Source organism: Schistocerca americana, chromosome 1, assembly GCF_021461395.2.
Source record: "Schistocerca americana isolate TAMUIC-IGC-003095 chromosome 1, iqSchAmer2.1, whole genome shotgun sequence".
Classification (NCBI taxonomy): Eukaryota; Metazoa; Arthropoda; class Insecta; order Orthoptera; family Acrididae; genus Schistocerca; species Schistocerca americana.
The window spans coordinates 766014092-766033878 of NC_060119.1; the positions used below are offsets into that span (position 1 = coordinate 766014092).

The 19787-nt window shown below is 36.6% G+C and overlaps 1 protein-coding gene across 10 annotated transcripts in view; it reads left to right on the forward strand.

Annotated features, from left to right (window-relative positions):
- LOC124611912 (longitudinals lacking protein, isoforms H/M/V-like) overlaps nt 1-19787 on the forward strand; it is a 453788-nt gene that overhangs the window by 243346 nt on the left and 190655 nt on the right. Inside the window, exon 9 of one of the 10 annotated variants that reach the window (XM_047140292.1) lies at nt 19114-19481. The exons of 8 other annotated variants lie outside the window; for them this stretch is intronic. In XM_047140292.1, coding sequence (XP_046996248.1) covers nt 19114-19216 — 103 coding nt within the window. In that variant the 3' untranslated portion in view covers nt 19217-19481. Of the gene's footprint in view, nt 1-19113; nt 19482-19787 lie in introns of those variants that run through there. One more of the 10 variants, XM_047140293.1, reaches the window with a different exon arrangement.

Sequence of the window (19787 nt, forward strand, 5' to 3'; positions counted from 1 at the left end):
GTATGCACTTGTGTCTGTGAGCTCACTCTGAGTGAAACTGAAAAGCGTGAGGTGTTGCCACATGTACCAGCAATAAAATAGTTCTTACATTGTTTGCAGTCTGACAATATAAGTATGAAATGGTGCAGATATTTCACTTGTCATTGCAATATATACATAGGTCAGCATTCCAGATAGTTATATTAGAGTAATAAAGTAATATGTGTTCATTAAACTGGCCAACTTGAAGCAACTGACAGAACCTATAAAAATTTTGCTTTCAGAAAGCAAGTGCAGACTATTGCAAGGAAAAATGACACTGTACAAGCAAGCTACACAACTGTGCACAATCTTTTAATACACTCCAGATAAAGTAATCTTTACAAAACTAACATGCATCTTTCAGTTTCACAAAAGTCATGTGAGGTGTATATGACTCAGAAATATTTCCTTCCATCTCTGATATCACAGCAGAATTATGAAGCCTTGGGCATTAATTAAGAGTCAAGTCTCCTTCTCAGTAAGCTTGAGGTCTATTATCAAAAGGTCTCTCACAAAATCCAGTGACATTCTGGTCATAAGTAAAGGCTGTTAGTGGTGCCGTAGTTATAGTCTGGTCACCCATAGATGAGACAGGTACAGAAACACTGAGGGTACCAAAGCAAAAATGCTGAACTTTTGCTTTCAGATGTTCCTTTAAAATGAAAATCCAGGGGTATTGCCCCAATTTAGTCTCATGCCAGGGCAGGGATTAGTGAAATACATATTACCATCAGTTGCACTGAGAAACAGCTGAATTTGTTAAAATTGAACAAAGCACCAGGAACCAATGAAACTTCTATCATATTCTATACATAATTTGCAGCTGAGTCAGCCCCTCTTTTAACCTTAATATGCTGTAGATTCCTCAAACCAAAAAATTTGCCCATTGGTTGGAAGAAAGCACAGGGAGCAAACATCTACAGAGGGGCAGCAGATTTCATTTGTTGCTGAATTTCAGAACATGTTCTGAGCACAAAAGCAGTGAGAGATTTCAAACATTATGAAGTCCTCCATTCTAACCAGCATGGACTGCAAAATCATTGATCTTATGAAACCCAAATCGGCTTTTCTCACGTCACATCCTGAAAGCCATAAATCAAGACAGTCAAAAAGGTTGACACTGAAAAGCATTTGACTCTGTACCACACACACACTTTGTACCACACATATACTTATTGAAAGTACAATTAAGTGGAGTATAAAGTGAAATTTGTAAATGGACTGAGGATTTCTTGGTATGGAGGACACATCGTACCTTGTATGGAGAGTCATCAACAGATGTAGAAGCAACTACATATGTGCTTCAGAAAAGTGTGTGGAGATCCTTGCTGTTCATGTTGTGTATATTAATGATGTTAAAGGCAATATTAATAGTAACTTTATACTTTTCACAGATGATGCAGATATCTATAGTGAAGTACTGTCTGAAGAAAGTTCCACAAATATCCAGTCAGACCTTAATAAGGTTTCAAAGTGATGCAAAGATTGGCAGTTTGCTTTTAATGTTCAAAAATGTAGAATTTTGCACTTTACATAACAAAATAATGTAGTACCCAGTGAGTACAATATTAGTCTATCACAGTTGGAGTTGATAAACTGACACAAATGCCTGGGTTTAAGAATTTGTTGGAATACAATATAGTACAACCATAAAGGCTCAGTCATATGTAAAGCTGTTGGTAGACATTAGTTCATTGGCAAAATTATAGGAAGATACAATCCATGTAGAAAGGAGATTATGTACAAAACACTCATGCAAAAAATCCAAGAACATTTTTCAAGTATGTAGAACCCTTACCAGATAGGACTAACAGCAGATAATGAATGTATACATAGAAGAGTGTCACAAATGGTCACAGATTTGTTCGACCCATGTGTGAGCAACATGGAGAAACAAAAAAAAACTGAACTGGCAGACACCTAAAGATAAATACAAACTGTCCCATGAAAGCCTGCTTAGTAAGTTTAGATAAAAAATTTTAACTGATGAACCTCTAAGTACAACTCCCATAGTGATGGCAAAGATTAGAGTAAACCAGTTACACTGTGCACAAAGACATTTAAGCAATAATTCTTTCTGCATTCCGTATGTGAATAGAATTGGAGAAAGTGCTTATAACCGGTACAATGGAAAGTCCTTTGTGCCAAGTGCCTCACAATGCTTTGCAGAGTATGAATGTAGGTGTAGGCAACTTGAACTGTGTGGCCTGGGGAAACTGTTGTTAATGATTGGGATTGTCATAAGAAATAACAATCTATCTCTGCTCAATACTGGGTTTGCTGCTAGGATCAACATATAGGAGGAAGTCAGCAGTACATCTACTTTCTATTCGTTACAAGTTGGAAAATTTACTGTGACTGTACCCTGACTCTTTAGTTTCTTTTCACATTTTCATTGAATAACGCATCTGAACATTATGGCAAAACAAATGAGGAGAATATATCGCAACAACAAGGAAAGTAAAGAACCCTTCTTGGTCAGAATGTTATGAGTCACCTTTTTTCCCAGTGGTCTTTAGATGATCTTACATTGTTGCAGTTAATAATAAAGTGTTGGATTCAATGCCTCAGAGGACATGTGGAAGTAATATTGAGTGTAATTGCCCACTCACATGGAAACAAACATGTTTGGAAGCTTTGTTTAGTGACAGTTGGCTGTATATATAAAGAAAAACATCAGAGAACTCTCTCATTAATAACAATATTTGTGTGCAAGTAAAGAAAATATTGCAGCTGGCAAATAAAGCCAACTGGAAATAACTCCACAACTCTATGAAAAGGGGCACATACGTCTACAAGATTTGGCATAAAGTTAAATGTCTTTGTCAAAAAATATCTCTCTTCAGCTGTAGAATGTTGAAAGATGATTAGCAAATACATGTACTTCTTTCTTACACCATTTTCAGTGGAGAAGCTCCAGAAAGTTGTAAAAGCAAGTCCTAACACAATGCCAGTGGTTGACATTGTCCAGTGTTCAGTGATCAATAAATTACCAGATTCTACTTCACACATCTTGAAACAAAATTTTAGTAGTATGTCATACAAATAGGGGTAACAAAAAATTGGAAAACTCAAGTTATTCTCCCTTTATAAAAACTAGAGAAAGATCTTTCCAAACATACTGCATAATGTCCAGTAGCACCCCCATCTTGCACTGGAAAGAGCCCAGACAGATGAGTTACACCAAGACTGGCATGGTGTTTGGTATCCTAAATTTGCTTGCAGATCAAAGTATTGAAGTAGGAAAGGTGTAGGAACCACTGGTAATTTAGTCATGTTAAGCCTGGTTATGACTTCTACCTCCCAATATAAACAAGTCGTACAAGCTGCCACTCTGTACATTACAGACAGTGATCAAGTGTACATTTGGTTGGAAATTTCGAAGGACATTTAAACCCTCAGAAATTTATTTGAAGCATACACTGTTTTAAAGCAGAAAGAAAAGCCTTTCTCAGTTACTAATTTAAATCTATTGGATGCTGCTCAGTCACAGAGAGACTGCATCAAGGAGTTTTACTGAATCCCTGTAGTTTGTGTAATTCACACATCTGACCTTCAGCTAATACTACCCTCTATGACATGGGTCTCAGTCCTGAATGATTTGCAAGTTTAACTCTCAGCACCCACTCCAATTTGATGTCCTGTATCAGTAATGTTATAGATGTTTTCAACTAATACTTAATGTCATGTGACCTGACTTTTTTTGCCCAGTTTTCTGTTCCTACTTGATTAGAAATGCTTGTACAATGCCAATTGGTACTGAGATTGTGTTAATAAAGATATGGCTCTAATATATTCTAAATGAGATAGGGACTTCAAAACTTTCTTATAGCTAGGCATATTTGATTATAGCTATATTATAAAATTACTTGGAGGAACAAAGAATGCAGTAATGAAAACATGGTTAATACAGACATTACAGAACTCCTTTAGCCTAAGACAATATGATGGTTTTCTAGTAAATATTTCTTTCTAAGCTGTTAGTTGTGGGCCATTCAGCATACTTAAAAATTCAAAAATTTTTAACTATGACAAAGAGCTGAAAATAAATCCCAGTAGAATTATATTATCATTATTTGGAGAGTAAGCCCTCTAATAGAATCAATTGTGTGACTGAGATCTAAATTAATGTAAGGAAGTCATTATATAGTTTCAACTTCTTAAGTTTTGAATTACATAATCAAATTTATTGAATTTAAGGTTTCTCTGGCTACTCCAAAATTATGGCTTTGTTGTGCAATAGGAAAACAGACTATTTCTCAATCTACACAGAAGAATCAAGTGAAAAAGGAAGCTACATAGTTTGTGCAATCAGGTGTCCAATGATTGTTAGGAAAATTTTGATTAATGTTTTAAGGTTTCTCTGGCTATTACAAAATTAAGGCTTTTTTGTGCCATCTTGTGTGTGTGTGTGTGTGTGTGTGTGTGTGTGTGTGTGTGTGTGTGTCAGATCAACAATGAAAATTATTTTAACATTAAAATAGTAATAATAACAGATACGAAGAAAGTAAATTGGAAAAGGAAAACACTACATGGCAAGCACCGTATCGTCTAACACAGGCACACATCGATCAAAACGCATCCAACACATGGCTAAGAAAAGGCAATATATACAGTGAGATGGAAGGATTCATGATTGCAATACAGGATCAAACAATAAACACCAGATATTACAGCAAGCATATTATTATAGATCCCAATACCACAACAGATAAATGCAGACTTTGCAAACAACAAACAGAAACAGTAGATCACATCACAAGCGGATGTACAATACTAGCAAATACAGAATTCCCCAGAAGACATGACAACGTAGCAAAAATAATAAATCAACAACTTAAACTAATAAAACAACACGTTCCCACATACAAGTATGCACCACAAAATGTATTGGAGAATGATGAATACAAATTATACTGGAACAGAACCATTATAACAGATAAAACACCACCACATAACAAACCTGACATCATACTCATCAATAAAAAGAAGAAATTAACACAACTAATCAAAATATCCATACCCAATACAACAAATATACAGAAGAAAACAAGAGAAAAAATTGAAAAATACATCCAGCTGGCTGAGGAAGTCAAAGACATGTGGCATCAGGATAAAGTTGACATTATACCAATTATACTATCAACTACAGGAGTCATACCACACAATATCCACCAGTACATCAACGCAATACAGCTACTTCCAAACATGTATATACAACTACAAAAATCTGTAATTACTGATACATGTTCAATTACACGAAAGTTCCTAAATGCAATGTAACATATACTGTACAGTTAAAAGGAAGTCACGCTTGATCAAGGTCCACGTCACTTTCCATTTTTAACCAGACATAACGTCTGAGAAAGGAAAGAAATAATAATAATAATAGAAGTAATAAAATCTTAAAGGGATAATGAAATAGAACCATTTATTGGATTGAAATCCAGTGCAGACAACTGAGAATGAAGAAGATGAATCAGGTTGAAGCTCTACCTGAAGCTTCTTTACCATGAATTTTGTGGCCAATTGAGAGAGCAGATCATGACTGAATGGCTAGACCAATGAAACTACTTGAAATTTGGCTGATGTAAACAACACATTGAGTTGCAGTTTACTATTTTTTCTGAAGCCCCATATAACTAAATCATCTCTGGATATGCATAATGGAATTTAGGTATGACAGTTCCCCATTTCACCCACATGCAGTAATTATCAGAGAAACTCAGTCTCTATGAATGCAGTACGTTGGTCAGATATACAAATATTCTGTTGGTTTGTGACAAACACCAAATGGCATGAGAAAGATCCATCATGCAGCTGAGAGTCTTAAGGCCTAGTTTCCTCATTGCATTGGCTCTGACCAGTCTGAAAATTCATTTAGTTCAATTCCACAATTCGTTGTGAGCTACTTGCACTGAGTCATGCATTTACATAAGGGGTTAGATCAAAATTTTTCTAGCATTAACGAATCGCTTGAATGTATATTTAATGGGAGTGAATTTTAACTGTTATCAGCAGAGTGGACAGAATTATCTGCAATAACAAGGGAATAACTGTTAGAAACTGCATTGATAATTAATTATAATTAAAGTACTATAAACCACATCTGCTTACTCAGGCTAAATCTGATATAATAAAATTATCAGGAAAGCCTCTACTTTGAAGAAAACTGTTGTTATATTATTTATATTAAGTGGCATGGTTCACCTACACCTGCTATCTTAGTACCTATATGACCACACTGATCTGTTTATAATGAAATTTCTCACATGTGCATAACTTACAGTTGTCTTCAGTTTTTCTGCATCCATACTGTATTTTACAAGGCACCTTACATTGTGTGGTGGGAGTATCTTGTGTATGTCTGTCACTTCCCCATTTTCCGTTCCAGTTATGAGTGGTTCACAAGAAGAACGATTGCTGGAAAAACTTCATGTGGGCTAAGGTCTCTTTAAATTTACCTTCATGGTCTTTTTGCGTGGTATATGTAGAAGGAATCAGTGTATTGGTTCACTCTTGTAGAAATGTACACTCACAAAACTAACGGTAAACCACATTGTGATGCAGAATGTGTTTCTCACAGTGTCTGCCACTGGAATTGGTTCAGTATTTCCATGATGCTTTCATGCATATTAAATAAACCAGTAACGAAATGCATGGCTCTTCTTTCGATCTTCTCTATTTCTTCAATCAATCCTATGTGGTACGAATCTCAGACTGATGGGCAATATACAAGTATTGGTTAAACAAGGGTTTTGTAAACTTTGTCCTTTTTGGGAGTACTACAGTTACATTTGTTTATCTTGAAGATGAACTGCCACTCGCTGCATCGAACATTGATTCCCTGCAGGTCTTTCTTCGCTGCAGTTTTCGTGTGTTACTGTTTCTCATTATACAACAGCAACATCCACAAAAAGCCTCATGGAATCTCTGTTGTTATCCACTAGCCCATTTAAATATGCTTTGAAAAGCAATGGTTCTTAGGGCATGCCCAAAGTTACTTTTACATCTGAAGATTTCTCTCAGTTGAGAATGATATGCTGGTTTCTCTTTACTAGAAACTGTTCAGTCCAATCACACAGCTGGTCTGATTATCCAAGGCTCATCTTGGGCACTAGTATGGAGTCATAGTGATTGCCTTCTGGAAGTCAAGAAATACAGCATTAACCTGGGTGTCAGTTTCTGCTACTTTCTTGTCTCATGGACAAACAGAGCGAGCTGGGTTTCACATGATTGTTGTTTGTGGAACCCAGGTTGATTCCTGACAAGAAGAATTTCTATTTCCAGATATGTTATAATATGTGAGCATAAAACATGTTCCATAATCCTACAACATATTACCATCAGGGATTTGGTGCCTACGGTTTTATGAGCCTGTTTGATGACGCTCCTTGAAACCAGAAACTGACGGTACAATGCTGGTAGAAGAGGAACAATTTCTTTTGCATACTCTATGTAGAATTATATTGGTATCCCATCAAGTCTAGTGGCCTTTTCTCTGTTGAGTAATTTCAGTTGCTTTTCTATTTAATAGTCACTTATTTAAGTAAATGTCATTTTGACATTCCTGCAATGATTTAGAGGAGAAACTACAATGTGATCTTGCTCAGTGAAAGAGTTTTGGAAAAAGACATTTAGTATTTTGGCCTAATCTGTGTCATCCTTTATTTTGATACCATTATGGTCACAGTTTGTCTTGACAGATGGCTTCAATCCATTTACTGATTAACATAAAACATCAACTTCACAGGATTTTCTGTCAAGTGGATTGATAGAATTTTGCTTTTGAGTTCATTGAATGCTACATGCATGGATCTCCTTATGCTAATTTTGGCTTTTTTTCATTTTTGTTTGTCTGTGAGGCTTTGGCTGTGTTTAAATTTGCAGTGAAGCTCTCTTTGCTTTTGTAGTAACTTTTGAACATGGCTATCAAACCACGGCGGGTCTTATCCATCCATCGCAATGTGACTAGGCACATGCCTTTCTAAAGCATACTGTACAATACTTTTGGACTTTGCCAGTTGGTACTCAATATTGTGAGAGCTGGAGATATGATTTCCATGTTGACTGCTCATATAATCTGAAACCTTTTGTGTGTCACTTGCTAAGCAGAAAGATATTCCTACATTTCTTTTTATTCCTACTTCCTTACTTGAGTCTAGATAATCAGTTAATTGCTAGGAATGGCTTGTGAGGCATGATTTTAGTTTTTTTGAATTTACAAGAATTTTTTTACATCTTGCTTTATGTCTGATGCTACTCAGTTGTGGACCTCTGAGTCAGAGTGCAGAACACTACTTTATGAGTCAGAGGACAGAACACCACTTTAAAACCGATATGAGGAAGGGGAGTTTGTGTATTATTTTTATGTTGTCTGTTGCTGTTCACCACACTGAAGAGCTACAACAAAGAAATATGGGTCATTTTAAGGACTTTATTAGTTCTAGTTACCCCGTGATAATTCAAAAACTGGCACAATAGCAGTAATAAGCTATGGGAGTGAACTAGCTGTTAGCAGGGAGACCTGCCTTTGCAGGAAATTGTGTACATCTGCTTACTGAAGAACAAAATTATTATTAGCACAAAATTTTTCTGATAATTAGGGTTTACTTGTAGGAGAAATTAGAAGATTTTATTGAATTGTACTATGGTTTTTGAAGAAGTATGAGTTCACTGCTACTGCTAATTAATAAAGCAGGGAAAGTATTGGTGAAACAAAAGAAAAGGTTTACCGTTTGGCAATAAAAATATGCATCTGGTCACCTCACACTTAACCCTACCCCCTATTAGTTTACGTTTGAGTGGGAATATTGAGAAACTCCACATATCCACTTACGACAAAATTGAGTTACCTATGATTTTGTACTTTAAACATATAGCCCAATAATGGTATAGAGCAATTCCATATGTTTTGGCACTTTTTGTATTGTTATGCGGCCATTGTGTCACCTTAATTAAAGGGAAACCCCAAAACTACAAAAGATAAGGGTTTCTGAAAATTTTAAGTTGTCAGCTCTGTTTAAAACAGAGAGAATAGCCGATGTTACCTCTTACTGTTTGGTAGTTGATTTATTTTGTTATTGAGGGTAAAAAAGGAATGCAGTGGAGTTTCCAAAACATAGCCCGCAAATGGGCAAGGGTGAAAAATGAAGCATATACAAATTGGAAAGAGAATAGATTTCAATCAAAACATCATGGATATGACTGCAGGTGAGTTCTAACCTGAAAGTTAGTATTGCTTCAAAATTAAGGTCTAATTACACAATGAACATAATAATCTAAAACATGAAATTCAATTGAATACATAATGTTGCTTCCAGTTGTCGGATGAAATGTGTGACAACCAAGGTAGGGCAGCAATATAAGAGTTATACACTAAATTTATTGACTTCCAAACAAAAAATGAACATGATGTATTCCTTCAAAGCCTCATAGAAGTAAAACCATTGGCAAGAAAGAAGCCTAAAAGTGATAAGTAAGAAACCAAAAGAACAGTCTTACATTTATTGGTTATCAGGGTCTGAAGATAAGCTTCATGTTTGTAAAACAGCCTTCCAAAGTGTTTTTGGTGTCAGCAGTAACCGAATAAGGCACCTGTGCAATCTGTTGAAAGAAGGTAAATCTCTGCAAGATAAGAGGGGAAAATGTCATCCTGGAAATGCAAAACCAGTGGCTTTTAATAGTGCAAATAAAAAATCACATTAATTCATTTCCACTCAGGAAAGCATGTCATACCAATGGAGAATACAATTATCTTGACCCTAAATTTAACATGAAGATTATACGACAGATGCTCAAAAACATTAAACTGGATATTCAAGTTGACCATCAATTTAATTCGAAAATTTTCTGTGGGCATTTTAATTTAAAATTTGTGCAACCCGCACATGGATAAGTGGATACGTGTTGCACATGTGAAGAGCTTGGTGTAAAAATCAGAAGTCCATCTCTAAATGATGGTGCCAAAAGGGCGGCAATAGCTGAGGTAATAGTGTACAAGAGGCACGCTGATAAATTCTTCAAGAAATTACTTACTGTTAAAATGAAAACTAAAACTGATTCTACGATTGTAGGCCTCTCATTTGATTTTATGCAGAACTTGCAATTGCCTCAGATACCAATACAAGATACATTTTACTTGTGTCAGCGTTCAGTAAATATCTTTAATATACATAACTTAAGGAATGTGGGAGGCAGGCTTTATCTCTATCATGAAGGAATAGCAGAAAAAAGTCCCAATGAAGTCTGTTCATTTCTTTTTTATTATATAAATGAAAATGTTGGACAACATGTTAATACTTTTCTTGTTCTCCAACTCTTGTGGATACCAAATTAAAAGTCATACAATGGTGAGATTTTGTTTATTGCTTATGGCCAGGTAAGATTTTAGTTCATCAACCATTACTTTCCAATAAGAGGCCAATCTTACTTTCCTTGTGACAAATTTCAGCATGGTGAAAAAGAAAATTACAAAGATGGAAAGAATATATTTGCAGAAAGAATACACAGAATTAATAATAGACTCAAGCACAAAGATAAATTTGAAGTGAAAATACCAAAAACAGAAGAAGTGCTAAGTTTTAAGAAATTGTGGCCAAAGTTATACCAAAAGAACGCTATTTCCATTGAAACTTTACAAAGGGCTACACATAGAAATAACAAACAGCACTTTCATGTAACACAATTAATGCAGTTCTGCTATGCACATGAAACACTTGGTGCTGTTAAAGTTAGGCCATTCATTATTGGGACAGAACAACACATATTCCAACTGGCTGATCGAACTGTAATTCCACTTAGCCTTGTAAGTGAGGCTTATCAATTTTGTGTGCCCATAAATGAGAAGAAAATGCATGACCTAATGTGATTTCTACCATTCCCACCAAAAGAAGAAATCAGCAGCTTCTGTTCTGACATATACAATTGGCCAACATGTGCCATAGAATGAACCATGTATGGAGTATAATGCCAAAGGGAATGGAAAACCGCCATAATTTGTTTGATTTTTGAATATATTAGCAATAAAATATGAGTTAGGTATTGATTTACATTTATTTATTATAAAATATTGAGAAAGCCCACATGTTCACTAAATAAATTTTAACATAACTTCAAAAAATGTATTAGGATTGAAACTTCCTGGCAGATTAAAACTGTGTGCCCGACCGAGACTCGAACTCGGGACCTTTGCCTTTCACGGGCGAGTGCTCTACCACTGAGCTACCAAAGCACGACTCACGTCCGGTACTCACAGCTGTACTTCTGCCAGTACCTCGTCTCCTACCTTCCAAACTTTACAGAAGCTCTCCTGCGAACCTTGCAGAACTAGCACTCCTGAAAGAAAGGATATTGCGAAGACATGGCTTAGCCACAGCCTGAGGGATGTTTCCAGAATGAGATTTTCACTCTGCAGTGGAGTGTGCGCTGATATGAAACTTCCTGGCAGATTAAAACTGTGTGCCCGACTGAGACTCGAACTCGGGACCTTTGCCTTTCGCGGGCAAGTGCTCTACCAACTGAGCTACTGAAGCACGACTCACGTCCGGTACTCACAGCTTTACTTCTGCGAGTACCTCGTCTCCTACCTTCCAAACTTTACAGAAGCTCTCCTGCGAACCTTGCAGAACTAGCACTCCTGAAAGAAAGGATATTTCGGAGACATGGCTTAGCCACAGCCTGGGGGATGTTTCCAGAATGAGATTTTCACTCTGCAGCAGAGTATGCGCTGATATGAAACTTCCTGGCAGATTAAAACTGTGTGCCCGACCGAGACTCGAACTCGGGACCTTTGCCTTTCGCGGGCAAGTGCTCTACCACCTGAGCTACTGAAGCACGACTCACGTCCGGTACTCACAGCTTTGCTTATGCCAGTACCTCGTCTCCTACCTTCCAAACTTTACAGAAGCTCTCCTGCGAATCTTGCAGAACTAGCACTCCTGAAAGAAAGGATATTGCGGAGACATGGCTTAGCCACAGCCTGGGGGATGTTTCCAGAATGAGATTTTCACTCTGCAGCGGAGTGTGCGCTGATATGAAACTTCCTGGCAGATTAAAACTGTGTGCCCGACCGAGACTCGAAGCACTTGCCCGCGAAAGGCAAAGGTCCCGAGTTCGAGTCTTGGTCGGGCACACAGTTTTAATCTGCCTGGAAGTTTCATATCAGCGCACACTCCGCTGCAGAGTGAAAATCTCATTTTGGAAACATCCCCCAGGCTGTGGCTAAGCCATGTCTCCGCAATATCCTTTCTTTCAGGAGTGCTAGTTCTGCAAGGTTCGCAGGAGAGCTTCTGTAAAGTTTGGAAGGTAGGAGACGAGGTACTGGCAGAAGTAAAGCTGTGAGTACTGGACGTGAGTCGTACTTCGGTAGCTCAGTTGGTAGAGCACTTGCCCGCGAAAGGCAAAGGTCCCGAGTTCGAGTTTCGGTCGGGCACAAAGTTTTAATCTGCCAGGAAGTTTCATATCAGCGCACACTCTGCTGCAGAGTGAAAATCTCATTCTGGAAACATCCCCCAGGCTGTGGCTAAGCCATGTCTCCGCAATATCCTTTCTTTCAGGAGTGCTAGTTCTGCAAGGTTCACAGGAGAGCTTCTGTAAAGTTTGGAAGGTAGGAGACGAGGTACTGGCAGAAGTAAAGCTGTGAGTACCGGACATGAGTCGTGCTTCGGTAGCTCAGTTGGTAGAGCACTTGCCCGCGAAAGCAAAGGTCCCGAGTTCGAGTCTCGGTCGGGCACACAGTTTTAATCTGCCAGGAAGTTTCATATCAGCGCACACTCCGCTGCAGAGTGAAAATCTCATTCTGGATATATTAGGATTGCCTGCAGATTATTAGCATTCATCTCTATAGATTCATTTTAACAAAAAATTAGAAGAAAAACAGAATTTTGGCATAATTTCAAAACCTGAAATGCTTTTTGTGTCTCCTGAAAAGTTTTTTGTGGATATGTGGGATTTCTCAATATTGACGTTCATTTATAGGCTTCCAATGAAGGAAAATTAATGCTGGATTTACTGCAGCATTTTGAATTAAGTAGAAACTACTCTTCATGCTAAACATGTGCAACTGGTTCACAATGTACTACTGTTGTATGATGATGTAGTGTTCCAAATTGCTGCAATGACATTCTTTACTAAAGGAAGTTGCTGAAGAAGCTTGGATATCCTTTCTCATATTGCTGATTAATCACGCTGTAATTATCATTTGTTTCAACTGTTCAGATGTAAATTGTGAGTATCGCATTTTAGGGACAGTGCTACAGTGGAATTCACTTGCAATCTACTTTCTTAAGGGTGGGATGTTACAAAGTATCATTTTAATGATAATATGTTTTTGAGGGTAAATTTAAAAAAAAAAAAAAAATAATTTTATGAGCAGTTTTTTAAAATAAGGTTTAGATTAAATCCATCATCATATGTATCTCCCCACACACTTTCTGTTGCTGCTATGGTATATACATAGTGGTCATATGTTTGCTTATAGTCTAAGCCACAGAACACATAGGTTGCTAATGCATGCACAGATGCAGAAATCTTAGTGTGGTCAAGATGGGTGTCAGAAGGGAGTTTAGCAATAAAACTATTGAATAAACAGAACTTCAGATAGATTCTAGGTACTGAGAATGCAGAAGGGCTCTTGCAGGGTGAACTGTGAGGCTGTCCATCTGTCTCAATGATAGCTGGAATAAGGGAATAGGAAAATGGAGAGAAGGTAATTCACATGAGCTGGTAGCCGAAGAGCTGGAGTACGCGAGAAACAGATTCAGATGGCACAAAGCAGTCTGCTCTGTTGCAAAGCTAGATCACAGAAGTGTGATCAGAATGTGCTGTGTCCTTGAAGATGCCCTCAGCAACTACCATGTGACTCTTTTCTTGCACCTCCTAAAGACTGTCTACAGATGCATGGGGTTGATTTTGTCAGCAAAGTACTGGAAAGTGTGGCATCAAGCTGATGCCCCAGTTCAACTAGGCACATAGATACTATGGGAACTCACACTGGCAACTTGATTGAAAGCTATACGAAAAAAATCAGAATAAAATTTTGTATAAAAATCCTAAACTGTTCCCAGACTGTCAGACATCCTGTACATACATTTCCTTAGGCCACAAGTTTCTAACTGTGTTGTTTTTCTATCAAGGATTTGCTAAGTACACTTACAATTTTGAACTATTTACTGCTTGAACCTAATGAAATAAATGACTCTTTAGTGGCCTACCATATCTATCTCTGCATCATCTCATCTATTTGAATATCACTGAGTCAGTTGACAAGCAATATTCCTAAAATAAAATTTTATTTTTTATTTATTCAAAAGTTAATTTATTCTTAGTTATTACAAGTGCAAGTGCAAAGCACTTACACCAATGCTCTGATGTGTGTTTTTTAACATACTTCAGAACATTGCAGTTGTACTGAAAAACTCAAAAGGTTTTCGTCAGTTGTATGTTTTCAACCTCTCTTTGAGTGCACAGTAGCTGGCAGTAAAATAGCGATAATCATGTAGAAATTTTATGTCACACTTGAATTTCACTCGAATGAGTACTAACAACATTTCAAATTAATAGGTTACAAATGTTTACCAAATTCAAATTTTATTTGAGGGTTGTACACACAGTTTACAGCCACAGTGTGCCACTGCAAAGGGAGTTGAAAGGGTCAGTGGGTAGTGAGTGAAGGAGCAATAGAATACAGCCAGTAGAATTCTCATATAGCTTACATAAATCAACAGGTAGATCAAGCAAAGAGCTGAGCATTTCAGAACCACATGTTTCGAAGGCCTTATGGAAACTTTGAAGCAGAAATTTTAATGCTTGGTACTGTTGCAAGATCTGACACTGAAGGACAAAGTGGATCAAGATATGGAAGAGGGTACTTTGGATACTTTGCATGATTTGTGCTGTTGTTTTTGTGAAATCCTGTTGGGTATATATAGAGAACCGGGATTTGAGAAAAGTTTTGTCTCGTCCATATACATCACAAAGGGCCCACCAGAATAAAACGAGGAAGGTTAGAAGGCATAGTGACCATCATTTTTCACTTTCTGTATGAATGAAATAGGAAAGAAAGTCATTAATATTGGTATGGAGTCCTTTGTACATTCACAGGTATGCTGGCGTGCAGAGTATATATGAACAACTTACTGCAGAAATGCAATATTTCCATATTTCCTAGTTGTGCAGTAGAGACAAAAAACTGAATAAAACCAATTAAATGCTGTTTATCTTCTGACACTTACTTCTTACTCTTGATGTAGATGTACATGCTTATTACATACATGTAAAAGTCAAGTATGACACAAGGGGAAAGAGAGGAATGAATTTGTTTCTGTTGTACATGTTCCATTTCTACAGTAAACTGGATTTTCAAATTAATTGTAGGGTTAAGAGACTTGTTTTAAAACGAAATTTTACATATAAATGTCTTTTATTGAAATAACCTTTGTTTGTTACACATTTCTGAATAATATTTGATTTTATGTGTGGTTGCATACCTCAGTTATATTAATCTAAATCACAAGATGTCATTGTCATCAGCCATGATGTGACTGAATTCCAAAACTACATCTTGTCCTGAGGGGTATAGACCAAAATTTATTGATTTCATCAATTTTGTTGTTATGTGTAGGTTGTGCAGATAGTCTAATATACACAATAATTCCAACATCACTAGAATCTTCTTTTGAAATGAGTTCAGTTTAAAAAAGAACTATTTTATCGAGTCATCATTTTATAATTGAGAAACAAATCAGTTGGGCTGTCATTCATTTATAAACTACTTTATTTCATTATGTTTATTTAATTTTTTATTGTTGTTGAATATAATTTGCTCATCCACATTGCTTTACATTGTGATGCAGGAAGAAGATCATTATCATAAATAATGTGTTTTTTTGTTCATTCCTGCTAATAAAGCACGTCTATCTCTTTATGTTTTCGATGCTCATGATTGAAAATGTTTGTAATATGAATGGAAAATTGTCTGCTTGAAGTGGCAGCAGGCAGAAACCCTTATAAAGACATATTATTATAAGATTGGAGACATTTGGAACCAGCTGCCGCTTATTCTGGCAAAAGGTATGAAAGAATTGAATTGGAATTGGGTGATAAGGTTTAAGCATACAGGAAAAGTCATGAAGAACCTGGATTGAGGGAGACTTGAGAGACAGGATCAGTATACTGTTTTCTCAGGAATAGGTTAGAAAACTTATAAATGGCAAAGAATGCAACTGTAAAGCTATAGATGGAAGTAAAAATTTCATAAATAAGTTAAAAACTTGGGAAAACTGGATTTAGGAAAATTGTAGAGCAGTACAGATGTATAGTTACCTATTTTACGTAATATACTGATCACTCACTTGTTTTGAAGAAATGCTTTGTTATACATATCTGCATAGGTCCTGAAGATAATTTTGCAGAATGACAGCCTGTTTTGGATGTGAGACTTGTGTCAGAATCATTGTCGTTAAAAACAAAATATCTGTGCTGAGAACATTTATTGCAATACAATACACATGTAACTGGACCTGGGTTGGAGGAGTGGAAAAAATTTTGGTGCTGCTGATACACTTGTACTTATCTTAGGATAACAGCATGCTCCCAAAACACTTGCCATTTTTTATGTTGGTCAAACTCAAATGCTATGCTGATGAAAAAGAACAATTATTTGAAAGGAAAATAAAAATTCCATGCTAATACAAAGTCCAAGGATGATGGTAGAGACATAATATAATATTTATCTATTCATTTTTATTCATTTGGGCATCTGTGCCAGTGACAATATCATAATATGCACTAACTTGTAATAATAAAATAGAAGAATACAAAGTTCTAGAATGAAAATAACATTAAAAAAAGTGCTGTTCATGAAATGATGATGATGATGATGATAGTAATAATGATGATAGTAATAATAATAATAATACCGAGCGAGGTGGCGCAGTGGTTAGACACTGGACTCGCATTCGGGAGGACGACGGTTCAATCCCGCGTCCGGCCATCCTGATTTAGGTTTTCCGTGATTTCCCTAAATCGCTCCAGGCAAATGCCGGGATGGTTCCTTTCAAAGGGCACGGCCGACTTCCTTCCCCCTCCTTCCCTAATCCGATGAGACCGATGACCTCGCTGTCTGGTCTCCTTCCCCGGAACAACCAACCAACCAATAATAATAATATTAATAATAATAACAGCTTTTATACTTACATGTAATACATTCTCTGTTTTCTCGCCGTTTCAATTCGGTATAAAATCTCTCGCTTTCGACAATAGCCTCCGTTGTCATCATCAGGAGCAACTGACTGTCTCCACAGCTTTCATACTTCATATTTTAGTGACTTACAATTGTAAAGACATGTACACAACACCGAAGTGCCGATATATGAAAGTGAAACAAATTTTGAAGACAGCATTGGGGAACATATGGACCAGTGACCTGGACCTTGCTGAGAGAGGCATTAGAGATTTGCTCTTGGCATAAAATGTGGCTCATACCCAGGACAAGTAGGAGGCAGAAAAAATTCGTACTGAGAAATGCAGGAGAGGAACATACTGTAGTGATAATAATTGAAAGTAAAATGGAAGGAAGATCTAAACAGAGAAGGCCAAGAATAGTGTTCTTAGAGTCTCTGTTCCCCTTATTGGCAAATAAGATGACTAGCTAAAGTAAGATTGTCGTTACACTGCATTTTGGCTATCAGTTTTGTGATTGAGGAAAGAAGGGTGGAGAAGAAGATAATTTCATATTTAATTCATTTCAGTGAATTTCAAATAGATAATATGACCTTCAACTCTTGTAGAAGCCCATTGAAAATTTGTGTTGCAGAAAGCTAATTGTTTTGGACTTTTTATGGGCTTTCTTGCAACAAAATATCATTACCCTGTACAGTGTTCACTGAATAGATTATGCTATTCATTTTGAACAAGTTTGTGTTGTCAGCCATAAATCCTGTAAGTGCGTAGATGTACTGCAATGTATATGTAAGAATCCCAGCAAAAGCCTGCATGAGCTTTGTGACCTTTTTTCCACTCAAACGGTGTTCCCTGAGATATTTGGTCATTTGACACCAAGGAGTGAAAATATATGAACCAAACTGTCACTGATTGTGAGAAATATTGTAATTGTACTGGTTGCAGACTCCTGATTATACTGGAGATTTGCATACGAACCTTCCACAAAAGTTTAACAGTGAACCTCAGTCCCAGAGGACTGATATTGTCTGCTTCACTAATCATGCATCATTGTGAGCCAAATGTTGATGCAAATAATTTGCGTAAAAGATCTATTTGTACCAAGTTTTATTGCACTTAAGAGTGAAGCAAGAGTCCCTTCTCTCCACAACATGATTGATTATATTATTCATTTTCTAATATGAGTCTATATAAGTTTTAGTGACACTTTTGTTAAGGACACTTGAGGAATTTAGTTTATACAGTATCCTTCTGTTAACCTCTAGAGACCCCTTGAATCATGTATGATACATCTGTTCAAATGATGTTCCTACACAATGTGTGCCATTTTTGTAAAAGTGCTGATTGTATTGTATTCAATACACTCTGCAGAACAAGCTTGCAGCCTGCTCGTTAGAATGATCACTAGGTGTCAGGAGCATTAAGTAACAAGTGTGTTTTGGATGAGTAAACAGGGCTTCAAGAAAGAAAGATTATTATTGTTAATTCATCGATAATTTACTTCTAAAGCAGTACTAACATATTGTTAACAGTTCCCCCGACTATAATTCAATCAAAGAAAGTGACATGAAAGACGATTTTACTTCTGAAAAATCATATTTTAGTAGATGTATCATATTTGATACATTGGGTATCTGTGACTACATTTCATGTGCCTATGAGCAAATGGCAGTCGGCTGCATTTTGTATTGTTCATTCGTTGTTTCAACGTTATTTTATTATTTTTAGTGCGCATTTGATAAGTTTAATAATGGGATGGGCATTTCTAATGCTTTCTATACAAATAAAACTTCGCAAACGTGATTTACAAATGAAAATCTAAATATTATTGGCAGGTCTGTCTGATTCAGAAATAGCTCAGCATCTGGATGAGGTCTTTGACACTAATATTGCTGAAAATCTTATGTTCAGCACCACCGAAAGGAACACAAACAACCCAGATAGATATGAAAAGGAAGGTGATGAAGAGGAAAGTGAAGAAAGGGTAGAGCTCACTAAAAGAAGAGAAGATTAGTTCAGCCAATACCACCAATGGCCAAAAGATACAAATGTGCTTTGCACATGCCAGAAATGGGTACCGAAAAAAAGAACAGATCAAGATGCAGAGGAATGGGTTGTTCAAAGCTAACAAATGTGAGATGTTCGGAATGTATGGTGTTTTTGTGCTTTACTTCGGGAAGAAACTGTTTCAGAAAGTTTCATACTACACACAACATTTTGAAAAATTTGTAAGAAGATTTTGTAATTTTTTATTATTATATTTTTAACAATTTATATTTCAACAAGATCATGTAATGAGACAATTGTAACAATTTTGTGCATTTTCTGGCGTGAGGAGGGATGTATGTCATGCAAATAAGCAAAAATAAAGTGATATTTATTTCTTCACTGATTGGTTTGTTAGCAACCCGATGTATATAATACATGGCCTGCAACAATGTGTACGTATAAAACAAAATTATTTATGAATATTTTACAATCAGTGGTGCCCACCAACACATTAAAGCTTTTTTTTCTCAATTTACTGTATTAACTGTGACTTCAGGTCTCTAGAGGCTATGATGGGTTTGGTCAATCTCTTCATG